The sequence below is a fragment of the Phyllopteryx taeniolatus genome, chromosome 3 (assembly GCF_024500385.1).
Source record: "Phyllopteryx taeniolatus isolate TA_2022b chromosome 3, UOR_Ptae_1.2, whole genome shotgun sequence".
Lineage (NCBI taxonomy): Eukaryota > Metazoa > Chordata > Actinopteri > Syngnathiformes > Syngnathidae > Phyllopteryx > Phyllopteryx taeniolatus.
Genome location: NC_084504.1, coordinates 33,225,557 through 33,242,686, shown reverse-complemented (window position 1 = coordinate 33,242,686; position 17,130 = coordinate 33,225,557). Strand labels below are relative to the sequence as shown.

Below are 17,130 nucleotides of genomic sequence, written 5' to 3'. Positions count from 1 at the left end.
GAAAAATGGTATTCCCAAAGTGGTGCACAAGATTGTTTCCACAGGTTTCTGGTTGATTTCGTGTTGTCCGTTTGCACGTGAAGAGCGAGCCCATCATGAAGCGGCCGAAGAGAGGTGCGCGGCCGGTGGTGCGCTTCGGTTGCCAGAGTGGATGAAATGCTTGAAAAGAGAAAAGTCCGGGCACTCGCACACAGTCGGGCAGTTGTGGATTGACCACGTTGCTCTGAAAAGCTTTCACGGCAAGCAATGGAACAAAAAGTTGAACGGCAAAAAACAAAAACAAAAACGGCCGGTTCAATTACAATTGCTTTTAAAAGTCCTCCTCGTTTTCACATTTTGACCAAACCTAACAATTGATCAACACCGATACGAGATACGAGTACGAATACAAGTACTTACCTTTGAGTACTCGCCGATACTACGTGCCGCTACTGGATATGCCATTTTATGTCTGGCAGTCGTGATGAAAATATCTTTGAATTACAGGTGCAACACGGAATCAATTATTCAAAAACGAATCGATTATCAAATTAATCGATAAATTGTTTCGAGATGTTGTCGAACTTCAAATTGTCCAAATCTTTAGAATTTCAGTCTGTCAACAGTAAATATTCCCCAATTTCTGTCATTCTCCATGAACGCAGACAGATTGTCGTTTGTGTGGAGTCGAAATATTTGCAAACTTCTGCTTTTATGATGGAAAACAATCAACATTTTCGCCGATTTTCTGACGGATGTTACGGACGAAACCAGGAACTGAATCCTCGTCAGTTCAGGTTTTTGCATTTCTTGCATTTGAATTGATGACCTCTTTTTGATCAAAGGGATGGAAATAAAAAACAATGTTTTCATCTGATTCATCGATTAATCGGAAAAAAATCATTGACAGATGAATTAATTATTCAAATAATCGTTAGTTGCGGCCCTAGTACTTACCTTTGAGTACCCACGATACCAAGTACCGGAACTCGATAATGAGATTACATCTTGCAGTTGTGATGAAAACCTTTATTGAACATGGCAAACGTGTCACTCTAATATCACCCTTTTCAAAATGTTTACCTTTCCAGATATTGTATGTGCTGCTGCTTTTGTGTGCAGCTTGGCCTCCAAGGGGCAATGTAGCGCACGCATGCAGATAATATGCATGATTGTCGCACTTTAACTGCAGTAACACAATTGTGTTCCCCTAATAAGTTTTTTTTTCGGGTTTATACTGCCAAATCGATGCTAATTTTGTTAGCCCGTCTATGGCATTTAACATGATGTGTTAGCTTTAAGATAGTGGACTTTTGTAAGATGAAGCTACTGTATGTGTTTTGGCAAATATGTAATGTGTAATTGTCAGTATTTAGTTTTAGTTTCTCTGCAAAGTTCAAGTGGGAGAGTCAATAAACGGCTGAAAGAAGCATGGCGACCTCGTGGCTACCCGCCAAAGCGCACGCTCAGGAAGGGCAGAATAGTCGGCCTGGTAAAGTGGTGTCTGCGTCGTAGTTAGTATGAGTCGAGATGTACCCGATCAGCGCTGGTGCCCGATATCCCGAACGTTTTGGGAATAGTGCAATTGAACTAGGACTACAGCAATTGAAGGATATTGGATATTATCTGCTGACCAGTGTTCAGTAGCAGCAGTTTTTTTCTTTCTTTTTTCCTGAAAGCGGAGCCGCGTCTGCTCGTTCCCAGTTGACCTCATTTTTCTTAACGCGCCGTCAGCATCTGGTCCAAAAGATAATCTCCAATGTTCTATTTTACTAGTCCAGTCTGCTTGACGGGTTAGCACTAATTAACATACTTAACCGCTGGTGACCGGTGTGGTCATCATTTCTGCGCTGGTTTTAGTCTACCAAGATGGCGCTAGGCATGTTTAGAGGGTTGCTGTATTTGCTACTAGAATGAATAGCTCCAGGCAAGTTGGCTAGCTACAAAACGAAGGCACTAACTAATGGATTAACTGGCTAGCTAATGGCCAGACAAATGGAATGACAGACTGACTAACTCGTGAAAAAAGTAATAAACAAATGAACTCACTAACGATTGTCTAACATACTAACAAACAGTCTCGATAGCTAACGAGCGGACTGAATTATTCACTAACTTGTGGATGGACTGACGGGCTGTTGAATTTAATAACTGACTGACTAGCTAAAGGACAAAGTGGACGGAGATATGTACTACTAATACACCAACTAAAGAACAAAATAACCAACTAGTAGACGGACTGCTGGAAAAAGTAACCAAATAACTAAACGAAGGAACTAACTACTGTAACTGGCTGGTTAGTTAGTGGACAGATGGAAACTAAGTAGCACACAGACTCATGAACAGATGGACTGACTCTTGAACAAACTAATAGACGAAATACTCACTAACAGATGGACTGACCTACTGTATGGCTATCTAACTAAATAAGTTACTAAAGTAATTTGACAGCTGGTGAAAGGACAGATGGCTGGAATGACCAATAAATGAATTTGCGGCTAGACCGACCATCTTTAGCTAGCTAGCTAACAGATAGACAGACCAACTGTAATAATAACAAAGTAACTGGCTAGCTAGTGGACAGACAGACGAACAAATGGATGAGGGCGACCGACTCTCTAATTGATAGCTAGCTAACATACTACCTGACTGGTGGATGGGCTGGCTGACCTACTAACTAACAAAATGACTAACTCATTCATCCATTCATCTTCCGTAGCGCTTATCCTCATGAGGGTCGCGGGCGTGCTAGAGCCTATCCCAGCTAACTGCGGGCAGGTGGCGAGGTACACCTTAAATTGGTCGCCAGCCAATCGCAGGGCACATGTAAACAAACAACCATTCACATTCACACCTACGGGCAATTTAGAGTCTTCAATGAACCTCGCATGCATGTTTTTGGGATGTGAGAGGAAAGCGCAGTACCCGGAGAAAAGCCACACAGGCACGGGGAGAACATGCAAATGCCACGCAGGCCAGGCCGGAGTTAAACCCGCAACCTCACAACTGTGAGGCAGACGTGCTAACCAGTCACCCACCGTGCCGCCAAAATGACTCACTGACTCACTAATTAACTAGCAGATAGACTGACCAACTAAGTAACTCGATAGCTAGCTAACTACTGTAAATAGCTGGCTAGCGGATGGATTGATTGACTGACTGGCTAACTAACTAAAAAAAAAAAGTAACTGGCAAGCTTGTGGGCGGACGGACTGACCAATTAACTAGAGGGGTCGCTCGGCGGGGGCACGCTCTTTTTTAAATGTTTATACATCCGGAGGGTGTATGTAGCACGCTGCGTGCGGGTACATGTTTTGATCCCGCTCGGTCCTCTCCGCTTGTTTCATTATTCAGCGTGCACTAACCCGCAAAACCCACAAAGGCCGCTTTAAAGGGGCTTCAACCAAGCGAGCGACCGCCAAATTTGAGACCAGATCCAAACGAAGGCGCCAGATTTTCGCCGTTACACTCCACTTGCATCGGGATCCAATACATCACCGTGTACTTAGCAAGGGCCCCAAATGAAACATTTGTATGGAAATTGGACAGAAAAATAACATTCCCCTAGGAAATAACGGAAAATGTCGTCATGGTCAAACCTTATTTTACTGTACAGGAAGTGTTTTTAACACAAGCTACTAACTTCGCACAGAGTGCAGAATTGGCTTGGCTTGAATTGAGCGTCATTTAAATATGAAGACCTTTGTCATAAGCAGGCACGCATGCAAAATAAAATGATTTATTTATTTGTGCGTAGAACTTTATTCACGCAATTAGGGGCTGCAACCCACAATTACCCTTTGGAATTTCTTAAATTTCCAAATCAATTGGTCATCAGATGTATTCTGATCATCTAAATCACAAGAAGAAACAAAGCGAAAACACTTCCATTTAATAAGCGGTTGACTCTTGACCCTTTGGCAGCAAAAACCTCAAGCAAGCGTTTCCTGTAGCTGCAGATCCGAATTTTGGACCGTTCCGGCAGATTCCTGCAGGGGGTGTCCGCTGTGAATCGTGGCTCGCGTGACGTAGCATCGCGACCAGTTTTAGTTGAAGCAGCCTCCGTTTGCTTTGTCTTGTGATTTCCATGCCGATCGGACCACATTTGATGACCAATTCATGCGGAAATGGAAGAAATTGCAAAGGGTTCATGTATTTTTTTGATGCCACTGTATGTCTTTTCACAATATTTACACGCATACAAAAACTTTCCTTGGACTTCAAAGACGAAGCTGGTAAATTTGAGTACAAATGTACAAATTGATAGATTTCGCTGTTAATCAACTTTCACCAGGGGCCCGAGTCAGGGCAGTGACCCACCAGAGCCGCTAGAAAACTCATAAATGTCCAGGGGATCCCCAAAAACATGAGTGGCAGAAAGACGGGCAAAATGGTGCTCAATTTTCCACAAGGTCCCAAATCCAGAAATACAGTCCGCTTGCACGGGGGCCCAAGTTGGCCAGCGACCCACCAGACCCGCTAGAAAAAAGCTTGTTGTGTGTGACAGTCGCTACCCACTTTGTACCTCCAAATGTCCATTTGAGTTACTCAACCGCAAAGAGCGCTGGGTGTCATTTCCCACCTCTTGATTCCTTCTGGTTTCAGGAAGAAGCAAGATGTCGTCGGCGGGGAGCACCTGCGTGAAAGCTGTTTTGGATTTCAAGTGAGGACAAAAAGGACGACAGGCTGCCGGGACAAAACCATCCCGCAAACACTACATTCACGCAGGTAGACGAGACACCATTTGCAGCACTTGTATGACAATTAGAAATGTTCACATTTTATTTCAGCATTTTTCTTTCATATTCTTTTATTTATTCATCTGAATACAACATTACAATGAAATGAATACTATAAAGACAAAACAAATCTTAAAATGAATCCATAAATTACATTTTGAAAAAGTAATTTAAAATGATGTGTTAAGATGACAATGGATTGAAGTTATTTGAAATAAAAAAGAATAATAATTAAAATGAATTTAGGGCGGCACGGTGGACGACTGGTTAGCACGCCTGCCTCACAGTTGTAAGGTTGCGGGTTCAAATCCGGCCCCGCCTGTTCGGAGTTTGCATGTTCCCCCCGTGCCTGCGTGGGTTTTCTCCAAAAACATGCGCGGTAGGTTCATTGAAGACTCTGAATTGCCCGTAGGTGTGAATATCTTGTCTATATGTGCCCCGTGATTGGCTGGCGACCAGTTCAGGGTGTAGCCGCCTCTCGCCCGGTGTCCAATGGGATAGGCGCCAGCATGCCCTTATGGAGGAAGGCGCTTCAGAGAATGAATGGATGGGAAATTCAGTTGTTGTTTTTTTTAAATGTTTTTTTTTATTTAATTAAAGTTATTGAAGTGATACCTAAAAAAAATCCCAAACGTAACTTGCCTACTTGTTTTAGAAAATCAAGGTAAATAAATTAATAAAACCCAAAAATCTAATTCATTAAATTATACTTATACTTAAAAATAAAAATGGATTCATGCTACGTTAATTACTTATATTACATGTTTCATAAAATCAGTTGAAATTGTAACTTAATCAAAAAAAGACATCTAAATGTATTGAAAAAATATTTCAAAATAAACATTCAAACCAAACTAAACTACCTAAAAATGTTTAAAAAGATGAAGTATCCTAGCGAGAGGGTATAAAACATTTCTTTTGACTCAGAAATCATAATAAGCACGAAGATACTCATTACCGTTGTAGTGCGCGTGTGTTAGTGCGTGGATGTTGCATGCCACTAAATGGGTCAGCCTCACTGCGTCGAGCAGATGCCCGTTCGCGAATGTACAAAGCAACGCTGATGTGTGCCAACTCGGAGTGACACAAGATGTGAGCTCGTATCCGTGTTCTCTGCAAAGCGAAATTTCACTCGCGAGCCAAGCGCTCGTCTCGCCCAAGGCAGCGAACAAAACACTTGGACAATGATGATTGACGGCGGGAGGGGTCACATGACTAATAGTCACACACACACATACGCGTACACACATTGTTCCATGAAATTGTATTCATTCATTCTGTTTATTTGGTAGCGTTTCTGCTGTCTGCACTACTTCCAGTACGAGAATGCGGATTAGGGATTAAGCGACCCTTTTCAAATGGTCATAAATTGGCCAATTTTTACACATTTTGATTTTTTTACTTTACACATTAACACATTGCAACATAAGACAAAGATGATGACATTCAAACGAAAAAAATTTGCCAATTTTTCATCTCTTGTCAGTGGCATGCAAATGGAGGGGGGGGGCACCTATACCTTTCCCCCGGCAAGCGTGTTTAGAGGCCGCCGGAAAACTTTAATAAATATTCTGATCTGTTTTAGAGCTAGGAAAACCTCCGTCCGTACCCGCCGCCGTCCAGGAGCGGTTTTCGAGATTGGAAAACTTTCATCCGCGATCCCCCCAAATGTTAACCGAGCGCTCCAACGGGCATGTTGACGAATGACGTCGTCGTCGTGGGCTCAGATGGGCGTCCGCCGGGCACGGCCCGCGGCCGTTGCTCCACTTAGCTCGGCTGCACAATGCGACAAACACTGACACACGCATGCACGTTGACACACACATTGCATTGCACATTGCTACACAGGCGTACTACTGCTCTCTCATCACGCTTCTCATCCTCTCTCTCTCTCGCTTGCTGTTTTTCTGTCTGGTGTGGAATCAGCGAGCACGTCAGCCAGATGCAGCCGGCTAAGCAGACACACACGCACACGCACGCACACACAGAGTGTTTGCACTGACATGCAATCAAAGGACACACACGCACACACAGTCCCAGACAACAAGCATCAGCGTCAACCCAATGCCAAGCTCGTATGAGCTGCATTTACACTCGCATCATATTTGATGTCCACACACTTCTAATGTCGCATGCAGCTACATCGTGATATAATATTAATTAGCACTTGTTCATTCCACATTCCTTTCTATATACATTATATAGCATATTTACATCATCTTATTACATCTTGCGTATTTAAAACAGCCGCATAGCTTTGACTTTCAGTCCGCTAGCTTAATGCTAACAATATTTAGCATCTGTGTGGTATTACTGTAACCCTTATAGCAATGAATTGAACTGACTGACAATAGCACAGCAACTCACCGTCACAAATTCGTTATCCTCCATAAAGAACGACTAATATTAGTGCCGCACTGATGAGCAGAGGAAAGTCGAGATGTCGGAATGAACAGTATAGCCATATGTCGTCGATGTTACTTACACCGTATGTCACTTCAACATAGTTCAAGATGTCATATTGTTAGACAGGGCTTTGGTGCCATCATTTCAGAAAGCGCCAAATCAGCAAGCACTTTATGCTTTGACTGGATCATATTTACAGGATGTTTTTATGTCTATACAGGTCTAGCATACGATATCGTTGTTGCTCTCCACAGTCTTTCCCGGTGTGGCCGGCCAATGCCGGGCCCGTCGCGGGCGTCTGCCGGCGGTCGCAGCAGTCGCGCTGGCGTTCCCGTGAGCGCCCCCTAGACCGCCGCCCAGCCCCGCCCCGCCCGCACCCGGCCCACGATGCCGTCGTCCACGCGGAAAGGGGCGCCCAAGGACCCCGAGCTGGCCGAGCTCTTCTTCAAAGACGACCCAGAGGATGTCTTCTGCGACCTGCACGAGATCGGACATGGTAGCTTCGGGGCCGTCTACTTTGTAAGTAGACCCTTTTGAGGGCGGGTCTTAGCCAAAATGGGCGTTGCTCGGTTTAGGAGCTCTCTCCTAGCTTGCGTACGGACTGTTAAGGTTGGTAATGTTGTCGCTGACCTAATCACCCTAGAAAAAGGGCATCCCACACGGTTCAATTTTAGGACCGTTCTTTCTTTCATATGTAAATAACAAAGCTGTATGCTGATGATACAGAATTATACTCCTGCGCTCCGTCTCTTAAGGCTGCGCTTTCAAATTTACAGTCTGATTTTGTTTTCTTGCAGCATTCACCCATCGATTCCAAATTGCTGATGGATGCTCCGTCTAGGTCAACTGCCTTTAGCCTCTCTATTTCCACTCTTGATGGTACTCTTATTGAGGTTGTTGAGATGCAAAAATACCTCAACATCTGGCCCGACAACAATCTAGATTTAAAATATCAAATATGTCACATGACACTACAAAACAAGATGTTGACAGAGCCTTGGATGATTGGCCGTGCAAGGTCACGGAGAACTTCAAATGGAAAAGAAAAATTAGCCCCACCAGTTTCAGCGATCAGCGCAAAACTGTGGACAAGGTGTTCTGTCGTGACACAAAGCACGAAAAGGTTTCGAGGACCCGTGTCGGCCGTATTGGGTTGAAGCAGACATTTTGGGAGAATTCCAGGGTTGATGTGTTCACGAACTGCTACAACGGAATTATTCCAAATCGTTGGGCTTGGTAGCACATTTCCCGAAATCATTATTCTTTTTTTTCTTCTGTCATTTGCAATAAACAAGAAAAAAAAAAATTCAACAAAAGTCTAGCTGCCTCAATTCAACCTTTGCTTTTACAAGGACCTGAATGACTCTTAAAAAAAAAAAAAAAAAACCACGCAATTTTAGCAAGTCCATAGCTATCTTTTTTTTGTAAATTGAAAAATGACTTATGCTAACGAAATGAGCCCCAATTAGAAGCTAGTATCGCAGTCCGATGGCTGACAATCAATTGCAAATCTTTTTAGTTTGTGCCCTTGTATGTTGGTGGAGCCGCTGATAATTTGCGTGTAAAATGGACTCTAAATTCTCGTTCAGGCCCGCAACTCCTATTCCAACGAGGTGGTGGCCATCAAGAAGATGTCCTACAATGGCAAGCAGACTACTGAAGTAAGACACGCGCGCACAAGTGAACACTGACCAAAGTTCAAGCTAGTGTACAACTAGTACAACCCACAATGCTGGTGTCACTTAGCAACAAGAAATTTGGTAGACATTTGTATCATGAGTAGACCCACAAAAAAGTCCCAAGAAGCCACAGGAAGTCAACCATTTTAGGCAGAAATTGGCTTGGTAGCACCTGTTGGATTTTGGGAATTAATACTTGGCAGCCTGAAAGTTGGTAGACATGTCTGTCATGAGTAGACCCACAAGAAAGTCTCAAGAAGCAATGACTGAAAAGTCACAGTTAGTCTGTCATTTTGATTTGAGTCAGCCATTTTTGGCTTGATACCGCCCTTGACCAGAACATTGAGAAAATTCAGCCCCGGTGTGCTGGTTTCATTTAGCAACATGAAATTTGATAGACGTGTCTGTCGTGAGTAGCAGCCATGCCTGAAAACACACACAAAGTCTGCCATTTTGGTTTGAAGGCCCAGTTGTAGGCTCATTTTGGCCATTTGCAGGGCTCCTTGAGAAAGCAATTCCAACTAGAGATTTAGTCCAATTGCAATGAAAATTGAAGCACGTATGCTGCACAGGTGGACGAGTCGAAATTGCCAAGAATTGGAATTTTGCTTGTTGCATGTGGACTGAGCATGACGGCAAAGTTTGGTGACTCACCAAGAAACTCGAGGCCAGAGTTGTCCTTAAGAGCGCCCCCTGGTGTCAGAAGTGCACTAAGTGCTGTTGTTGTTGTTTTGTTGTGCAGAAGTGGCAGGACATCATCAAGGAGGTGAAGTTTTTGGGGCAGCTGCGGCACCCCAACACCATCGAATACAAAGGCTGCTACCTGAAAGACAACACTGCTTGGGTGAATCCCTTTTGGTCTCTCGTTGCTCTGATTGGGCCTTTGCCAGGAAGCGAATTGTGATTGGCTAAAATATCTCCACAGGTAGCGCATGTCAAATGTATCTCATCTCATTTGTGTTTTCTTGTGCGTTTCAAAAGCTAGTGATGGAGTACTGCCTGGGCTCCGCGTCGGATTTACTCGAGGGTAAGTTTGGGTTTCGGGTGTCTTGTCATACAAGGTGGGACGTTCATCTTCTTTTATTGATAAATCCCGATGATCCATATTTTCTTGGGGTTCGTTTGCACATCATGCTAACGGAGGACGAGAGGGTAGCCTCCCTCCGCCTTCGGATGGGGGGACGGGTCCTGACTGTTGTTTGTGCCTATGCACCAAACAGCAGTTCAGAGTACCCACCCTTTTTGGAGTCCTTGGAGGGGGTGCTGGAGAGCGCTCCCACTTGGGACTCCATCGTTCTGCTGGGGGACTTCGATGCTCACGTGGGCAATGACAGTGAGACCTGGAAGGGCGTGATTGGGAGGAACCCGAGCGGTGTTCTGTTATTGGCACACGTGCACTTGGCACCAGGACACCCGAGGTCGCAGTTCGATGATCGACTTTGTGGTCGTGTCATCGGACTTGCGGCCGCATGTCTTGGACACTCGGGTGAAGAGAGGGGCGGAGCCGTCAACCGATCACCACCTGGTGGAGAGTTGGCTCCGATGGTGGGGGAAGATGCCGGTCTGACCTGGCAGGCCCAAACGTATTGTGAGGGTCTGCTGGGAACATCTGGCAGAATCCCCTGTCAGAAGGAGATTCAACTCCCACCTCCGACAGAACTTTGCTCACGTTCCGTGGGAGGCGGGGGGCATTGAGTCAGAGTGGACCGCGGGGACCGACCGGAGCTGTGGCCGTAAGGTGGTCGGTGCCTGTCGTGGCAACAATCCCCGAACCCGTTGGTGGACACCAACGGTGAGGGATGCCATCAAGCTGAAGAAGGAGTCCTATCAGGCTTTTTTGGCCGGTGGGACTCCTGAGGCAGCTGATGGGTACCGGCTGGCCAAGCGGAATGCGGCTTTGGTGGTCGCAGAAGCAAAGACTCGGGCATGGGAGGAGTTTGGTGAGGCCTTGGAAAAAGACTTCCGGACGGCTTCGAGGAAATTCTGGTCCACCATCCGGCGTCTCAGGATGGTGGACCCCCTTCTTAAAAAGGAGGGTGTGTTCCAGCGACAGGGGGATCACACTCCTCAGCCTCCCTGGTAAGGTCTATTCAGGGGTGCTGGAAGGTCCGTCGGGAAGTCGAATCTCAGATTCAGGAGGAGCAGTGTGGTTTTCGTCTTGGCCTTGGAACAGTGGACCAGCTCTCCACCCTTGGCAGGGTCCTCGAGGCTACATGGGAGTTCGCACAACCAGTCTACATGTGTTTTGTGGACTTGGGGAAGGCTTTCGACCGTGTCACTAGGGGAGTCCTGTTCGGTCCCTGTACGATCGGTGTCAGAGTTTGGTCCCCATTGATGGCAGTCAGTCGGACTTGTTCCCGGTGAGGGTTGGACTCCGCCAAGGCTGCCCTGTGTCACCGATTCTGTTCATAATTTTTATGGACAGAATTTCTAGGCGCAGCCGAGGCATAGAGGGGGTCCGGTTTGATGGCCTCAGTATTGCCTCTCTGCCTTTTGCAGATGATGTGGTTCTGATGGCTTTATCAAGCCGTGATCTCCAACTCTCACTGGAGCGGTTCGCAGCCGAGTGTGAAGCGGCTGGGATGAGAATCAGCACCTCAAAATCTGACACCATGGTCCTCAGTCGGAAAAGGGTGGCGTGCCCTCTCCAGATCGGGGATGAGATCCTGCCCCAAGTGAAGGAGTTCAAGTATCTTGGGGTCTTCTTCATGAGTGAGGGAAGAATGGAACGAGAGGTCGACAGGCGGATCGGTGCAGCCTCTGCAGTGATGCAGACTTTATATCGGTCCGTTGTGGTGAAGGAGGCGCTAAGCTGAAAGGCGAAGCTCTGAATTTACGATCTACGTTCCTACCCTCACCTATGGTCACGAGCTGCGGGTCGTGACCGAAAGAACGAGATCCCGCATACGAGCGGCCGAGATGACTTTCCTCCGCAGGGTGTCCGGGCTCTCCCTTAGAGAACGGGCGAGAAGCTCGGTCATCCGGCAGATCTCAGAGCCGCTGCTCCTCCACTTCGAGATGAGCCAGATGAGGTGGCCGGGGCATCTGATTCGGATGCCTCCCGGACGCCTCCCCGGTGAGGTGTTCCGGGCTCGTCCCACTGGGAGGAGACCCCGGGGACGACCCAGGACAGGCCGGAGAGACTACGCTTTCGGCTGGCCCGGGAGCGCCTCGGGATCCCCCCGGAAGAGCTGGATGAAGTGGCTGGGGAGAGGGAATTCTGAGCGTCCCTGCTAAAGCTACTGCCCCCGCGACCCGACCTCGGATAAGCGGTAGAAAATGGATGGATGGATGGATGGATGGATGGATGATTTTTTTAAATTTCTTTAGTATTTACAATTCCTGATCCATTATAGATATTTATGCATTGACCCTTTAAAAAAAAAATATATATCATGCAAAAGTTTATTTATTTCCATAATTCCATTCAAAAATGTAAATTTTCATAGATTATAGATTCAGGGCCCACAATTGAAATCATTTCAAGTATTTAGTGATTTATGTTTACACAATTTGGGCTTCCAGTTCATAAAACCCACAAAATCAGGAATTCAAAAAAATGAGAATACTGTGAAGAAATCATCGCAACTTTTGCAGGCCATAAATGTTTTGAAGTGAATGTCGCACACTAATCATCAAGTCAACTCAAAGCAGCTGCCCAGTCATTAAATGGCTTGAGTTGGGTTCAAATTGGGGAAGACTGCAGACTTGACAAGTGGCCAGAAGACCATCATTGATACACAAAGGTTCATAGCGAAGGAGGCTGGCTGTGCACAGAGTGCTGCGTCCGAGCATACCAATGGAAGGACAAAATGTGGAAGCTTCAAAAACCACCACATCCGGGAGATGGGCTACAACTGTCGGGTTTCTCGGGTCGAACCCGAGCCGACGTAGGAAGCGTCTCAACCGGGCCGAGGAGAAGAAGGACCCGACTGTCGGCCAGTGGTCCGAGGTCCTCTTTTCCCATGAAAGTCAAGTGGGAATCCAGGTCCAAGGGTTTGGAAGAAGACGGGTGAAGAACAGAAGCCAAGAGGTCCAGTGTGAAATATCCACAGTCAGTCATGATTTGGCGTGCAATGTCCAGTGCAGGTGTTGGTAAACTCTGCTTTCTTAGATCCAAGGTCAGCGCAACAGTCTAGCAGAATGTTTTTGAGGACTTTGAGGATGATTCCTGCTGCTGAGGATCTTTATGGAGATGCAGATTTCATCTTCCAGCAGGACCGGCCCCTCCCCATACCGCCAGAAGCACCAAAACCCGCTTTGACGCCCACGCCATCACAGCGCTCGACTGGCCAGCTCGCCGGATCTAAACCCCATGGAGAATGGAGAATCGATGGGGTATTACCAAGAGGAAAATGAGGTGCACCAGACCCAAAAGCAAAGAAGAACTGACTGCAAGCATCAAGGAAATCTGGGCTTCCGTAACTCATAGCTCATTCGTAACTCCCAGGCAATGCCACGACGCATCCAGGCAGTGATTGAAGCAAAGGGATTCCCAAGCGAGTATTGAAGATGAACATATCCTTTTGAAAGTACCATATTTGGAATTTCTTTCTTATTTTCCCACAAAAACGGAGAAGGCAATGGTGATTTCTTCACAGTATTCTAATTTTTGGAATTCCTGATTTCGTGGCTTTTATGAGCTGGAAGCCCAAATTATGTCAAAATAAACAAATCAAAACTTGAAATTGTTTAAATTGTGGGCCCTGAATCAATCATCTATTCAAGTTGAACTTTTTGAATGGAATTATGGAAATAAACATTTACACGATATGCAAAATTTGTGGAAATCCATTTGTATTGCTTGTTTTTTTTTTTTTTACTCATTTTATTTATACATTTTTAATTGTATCTATTATATACTTAATTTATTTTAAATATATTGTTAAGACAAATCGATATTGGCCCTATTCAACTGGTCGGGCCCTAATTTCTACTGTTTGATTTAGTGCCGATATAAAAAACAAACGTAGATTTTGTTGTCCTTGTAAGTTCACAAGAAGCCGCTGCAAGAGGTGGAAATCGCTGCCATTTCCCACGGTGCCTTGCTCGGACTGGCTTACCTGCATTGCCACAACATGATTCACAGGTAAGGAAAAGAACTTCAGCCCACTGGGCCGTCGCTTATCATTTGTGTTACACGGCCAAGCAGCCTTTGGACTTTTCAACTCCAGCCTCAGGATTTACTTCACTGAAAATGCAATAAAAACATAAAGAGCACACCCATTTCCTTACATTTGGAGATTTGTTGGACAGCAAAGGTGTTCAAATAAAACACACGTGCAAAAAGCCATCATTTGAAAAATGTTTCCTTTATTTTTGTCACCATCTGATATTTTGAAACATGACTGTCCTAAAAAAGCACGTATTTCCATATTTATTTCCTTTTATTTTTTTCTCCTTTTTCTTTTTTAAAAAACATTGAAATCCCGCAACAACAATTTTTAGGTTACAAGTTTTGAAAAATAAAAAAAATAATGAATAAACACTGTCCAATGAAAAGCATGTATCTCCAAAATTGTTCTTAAAAAAAAACAGAAAAAACAAATGTTGTGACTAAAGTACTAATTTGCAGTTAAGTTTGGGGATTTGTTTTCCAAGTTTCAAAAATGTAAAAATGGTAATAAAATACAAAGACTTTCCCATTAAAAAGCATGTACCCTAATTTCTCGTGTATAATGCGCACCCATGTGTAATATGCACCCCAAAGTTGACCTCAAAATTCTGGAAAACCCTATAATGCATTTTTTCAATGCAGGATTTTGCTTTTACCCATATGATCAAAACATGAAGTATTATCTGTATTTTGTTAGTGTTTCCAAAGAATTATTCTGAAGTTAAGCACTTTATTTGAACACGTAATACTTTCTTTTTATTTACTTGCTGTTATTTTGAAATTCACAGCCCTACTTTTATTTACTACATGATAAAACACCCAGTTGTGCTCATATGTTTGATTACCTTAAAAGAAAATGTGAAGGACCAGGCGAAACACATAATTTATTTTAATGAGATTCAGATTAAACTATCAAGCATTTCAGAAAAGCATTATCATTAAACAAATCCTAACCATAAGAAATTAATGATAGTTGTTGTTCAGTCATCAGTTGTATTTAAAAAAAAAACACATTCTGCCAGGGTATGTCAATTTATGAGCACTACTGTACGTATATGCAGTCATACGTACCCGTGTCCTATTGAAATGAAAGTGTATGCTCCACCTTTTTCATAACCTCTAGGGGGCGGTGGCATACTAGAATGAAAGAGTAGACCTTTTTTATAACCTCTAGGGTGCGGTGGCATCTTGAAATGTAAGTGTACAGCTTTTTCATAACCTCTAGATGGCGGCATACTTTTACAAAATGTGAAAGTGAAAGTTTTCCCCCCCTATACTTATGTATAATGCGCACCATTGACTTTTGACAATTTTTTTTGGGGGGGGAATGCACATTATACACAAGAAATTGCGGTATCTCCACATTTTTTGGTTTATTTTTATTAAACCGCAAAAAAAAAATTCTTTCACTGAAGTATTCATTTGCTGAACTTTGAGATTTTTTTCTTAGTCCTGATTTTTTTTCCATGTTTCAAATAATACAAAACATTGATTCAATACAAATAAACGGTGAAATGAAAAGCTTATATCTCCCAAATTTTGTACGTTAGAGGATAAAAGGCAAAAGGATATTTTTATTCAGCTAAAAATCCTCAAAATATCAAGATTTTTGGAATCACGTTGAATCATTTTTTCCCCTACGTTTAAATTTTTTAAAAACAAAAGAGTTTTTATGGAAACAAAACCAGCAAAAATATTTTTGCTAGAATAAAAAAACTACATAAAAGTTTAAGAATTTTGTATTTTTTTTTTTAATCGAGAAACATTTAAAAGATGTTTTGAATAAATAAAAAATGAAAATAAACACTTTTTATTGAAAAGCATTTATCTTCAAATTTGGGGAATATTTTCATTTTATTCTAAAATAAAAAGCAAAGGTGGCACGGTGATCGACTGTTTGCATGTCCTCCCCGTGCCTGTGTGGCTTTTTTCCTCTCACATCCCAAAAACATGCGTGCTAGGTTGATTGAATCAGAATCCTCTTTATTTGCCAAGTATGTCCAAAAAACACAAGGAATTTGTCTCTGGTAGTTGGAGCCGCTCGAGTACGGCAACAGAGTGTCAATCGACAGAAAGACATTGACAAAAACAATCACTGAGCAACAAAGGGTTGCTAGTTATCTGCTAAAGCCGGTAAAAATAAATAAAAAAAAAAATGTTTTGTCCTCTAGCACTAAGAGCAGTTGGAATGACTGATCTCGCAATAGTCCGGTTGGTGCAATGAGCATTGTGCAAAGGACGCCGAGACTTCAAGGAGTGGATGCAAGTTTAAAGTGACGAGTGGTGCGATCATCTGGGACAATGTTGATTGTGCAAATGTTGCAGAAAAATGAAACTCAAAAGCTTTTTTTTTTTTTTCTTTTCAATGTTTTGAATAAATACTGCCCAGTCAAAATTGGGTAACTTATTTCAGTCTCAATTTCCAATTCATTTCAATTTCAAAGAAAAAAAAAAAAGTATGATTTGGAGGTACATGCCTTTTAATGGGTTACGACGATGATTGTTTCATGAGCATTTCTGTGTGTGTTGATTGATGGAAATGGAAGCGTTTCTTCGACCGGCGTGTTGTAACTTGCCTTGCTGTCGTCTGCGCGCGTGCGTGTTTTTCAGAGACGTGAAGGCGGGCAACATCCTGCTGACGGAGGCGGGCCACGTCAAACTGGCCGACTTTGGCTCCGCCTCCATCGCCTCGCCCGCCAACTCCTTCGTGGGGACGCCGTACTGGTGAGACTTTCAGGGTTTTGGAAACTGGGTGTCAGGGTTTCAAGGCTTTGAATTTTGGGGTCGAAAGCAAGGCTCGAGTTTGAAATGAGCGATTCCGGTTCCCCGGTGCCGAGAACCAGAAAGAGCCGATCAGCTTCTTGCCGACCTCGCCGCCGGGGATGTCAATGGGAAAAGAGATTTGAAATACAGCGGACCCCCCCGTACGCTGAGTTTTTTTCTTTTTTTTGGGGGGGAGGAACCAACCCCAAAAATATTTACTGGCGCTTTATCTCCCTTGTATTGAAGAACTTTTTGGGGTTAAAAAAAAAAGATATAGTATTTTTTTAAATTTCTCGACGCGATTGTAATGGGCGTTTCGGGGATTTTCACCATCTGCGGTCGGGACCGGTCCCGGTTGCATCCACTGCACAAGTAAATTGAGTTCCTAGCTGGCTCATGGAACAAATGAAACTAGTAATTACTCGAGTAGCGAGTGTGAGTACTTTTG

General features: G+C 44.0%; 1 protein-coding gene across 6 annotated transcripts in view; it reads left to right on the top strand.

The window, feature by feature from the left end:
- The window catches only part of taok3a (TAO kinase 3a), a 55,019-nt gene that overhangs the window by 14,207 nt on the left and 23,682 nt on the right, over nt 1-17,130 (top strand). For 5 of the 6 annotated variants that reach the window (XM_061768850.1, XM_061768851.1, XM_061768853.1 and 2 more), the window contains exons 2-8: nt 4,585-4,707; nt 7,379-7,643; nt 8,714-8,785; nt 9,546-9,647; nt 9,785-9,830; nt 13,796-13,892; nt 16,530-16,643. In XM_061768850.1, coding sequence (XP_061624834.1) covers nt 7,512-7,643; nt 8,714-8,785; nt 9,546-9,647; nt 9,785-9,830; nt 13,796-13,892; nt 16,530-16,643 — 563 coding nt within the window. In that variant the 5' untranslated portion in view covers nt 4,585-4,707; nt 7,379-7,511. Of the gene's footprint in view, nt 1-4,584; nt 4,708-7,378; nt 7,644-8,713; nt 8,786-9,545; nt 9,648-9,784; nt 9,831-9,850; nt 12,076-13,795; nt 13,893-16,529; nt 16,644-17,130 lie in introns of those variants that run through there. The other variant, XM_061768854.1, reaches the window with a different exon arrangement.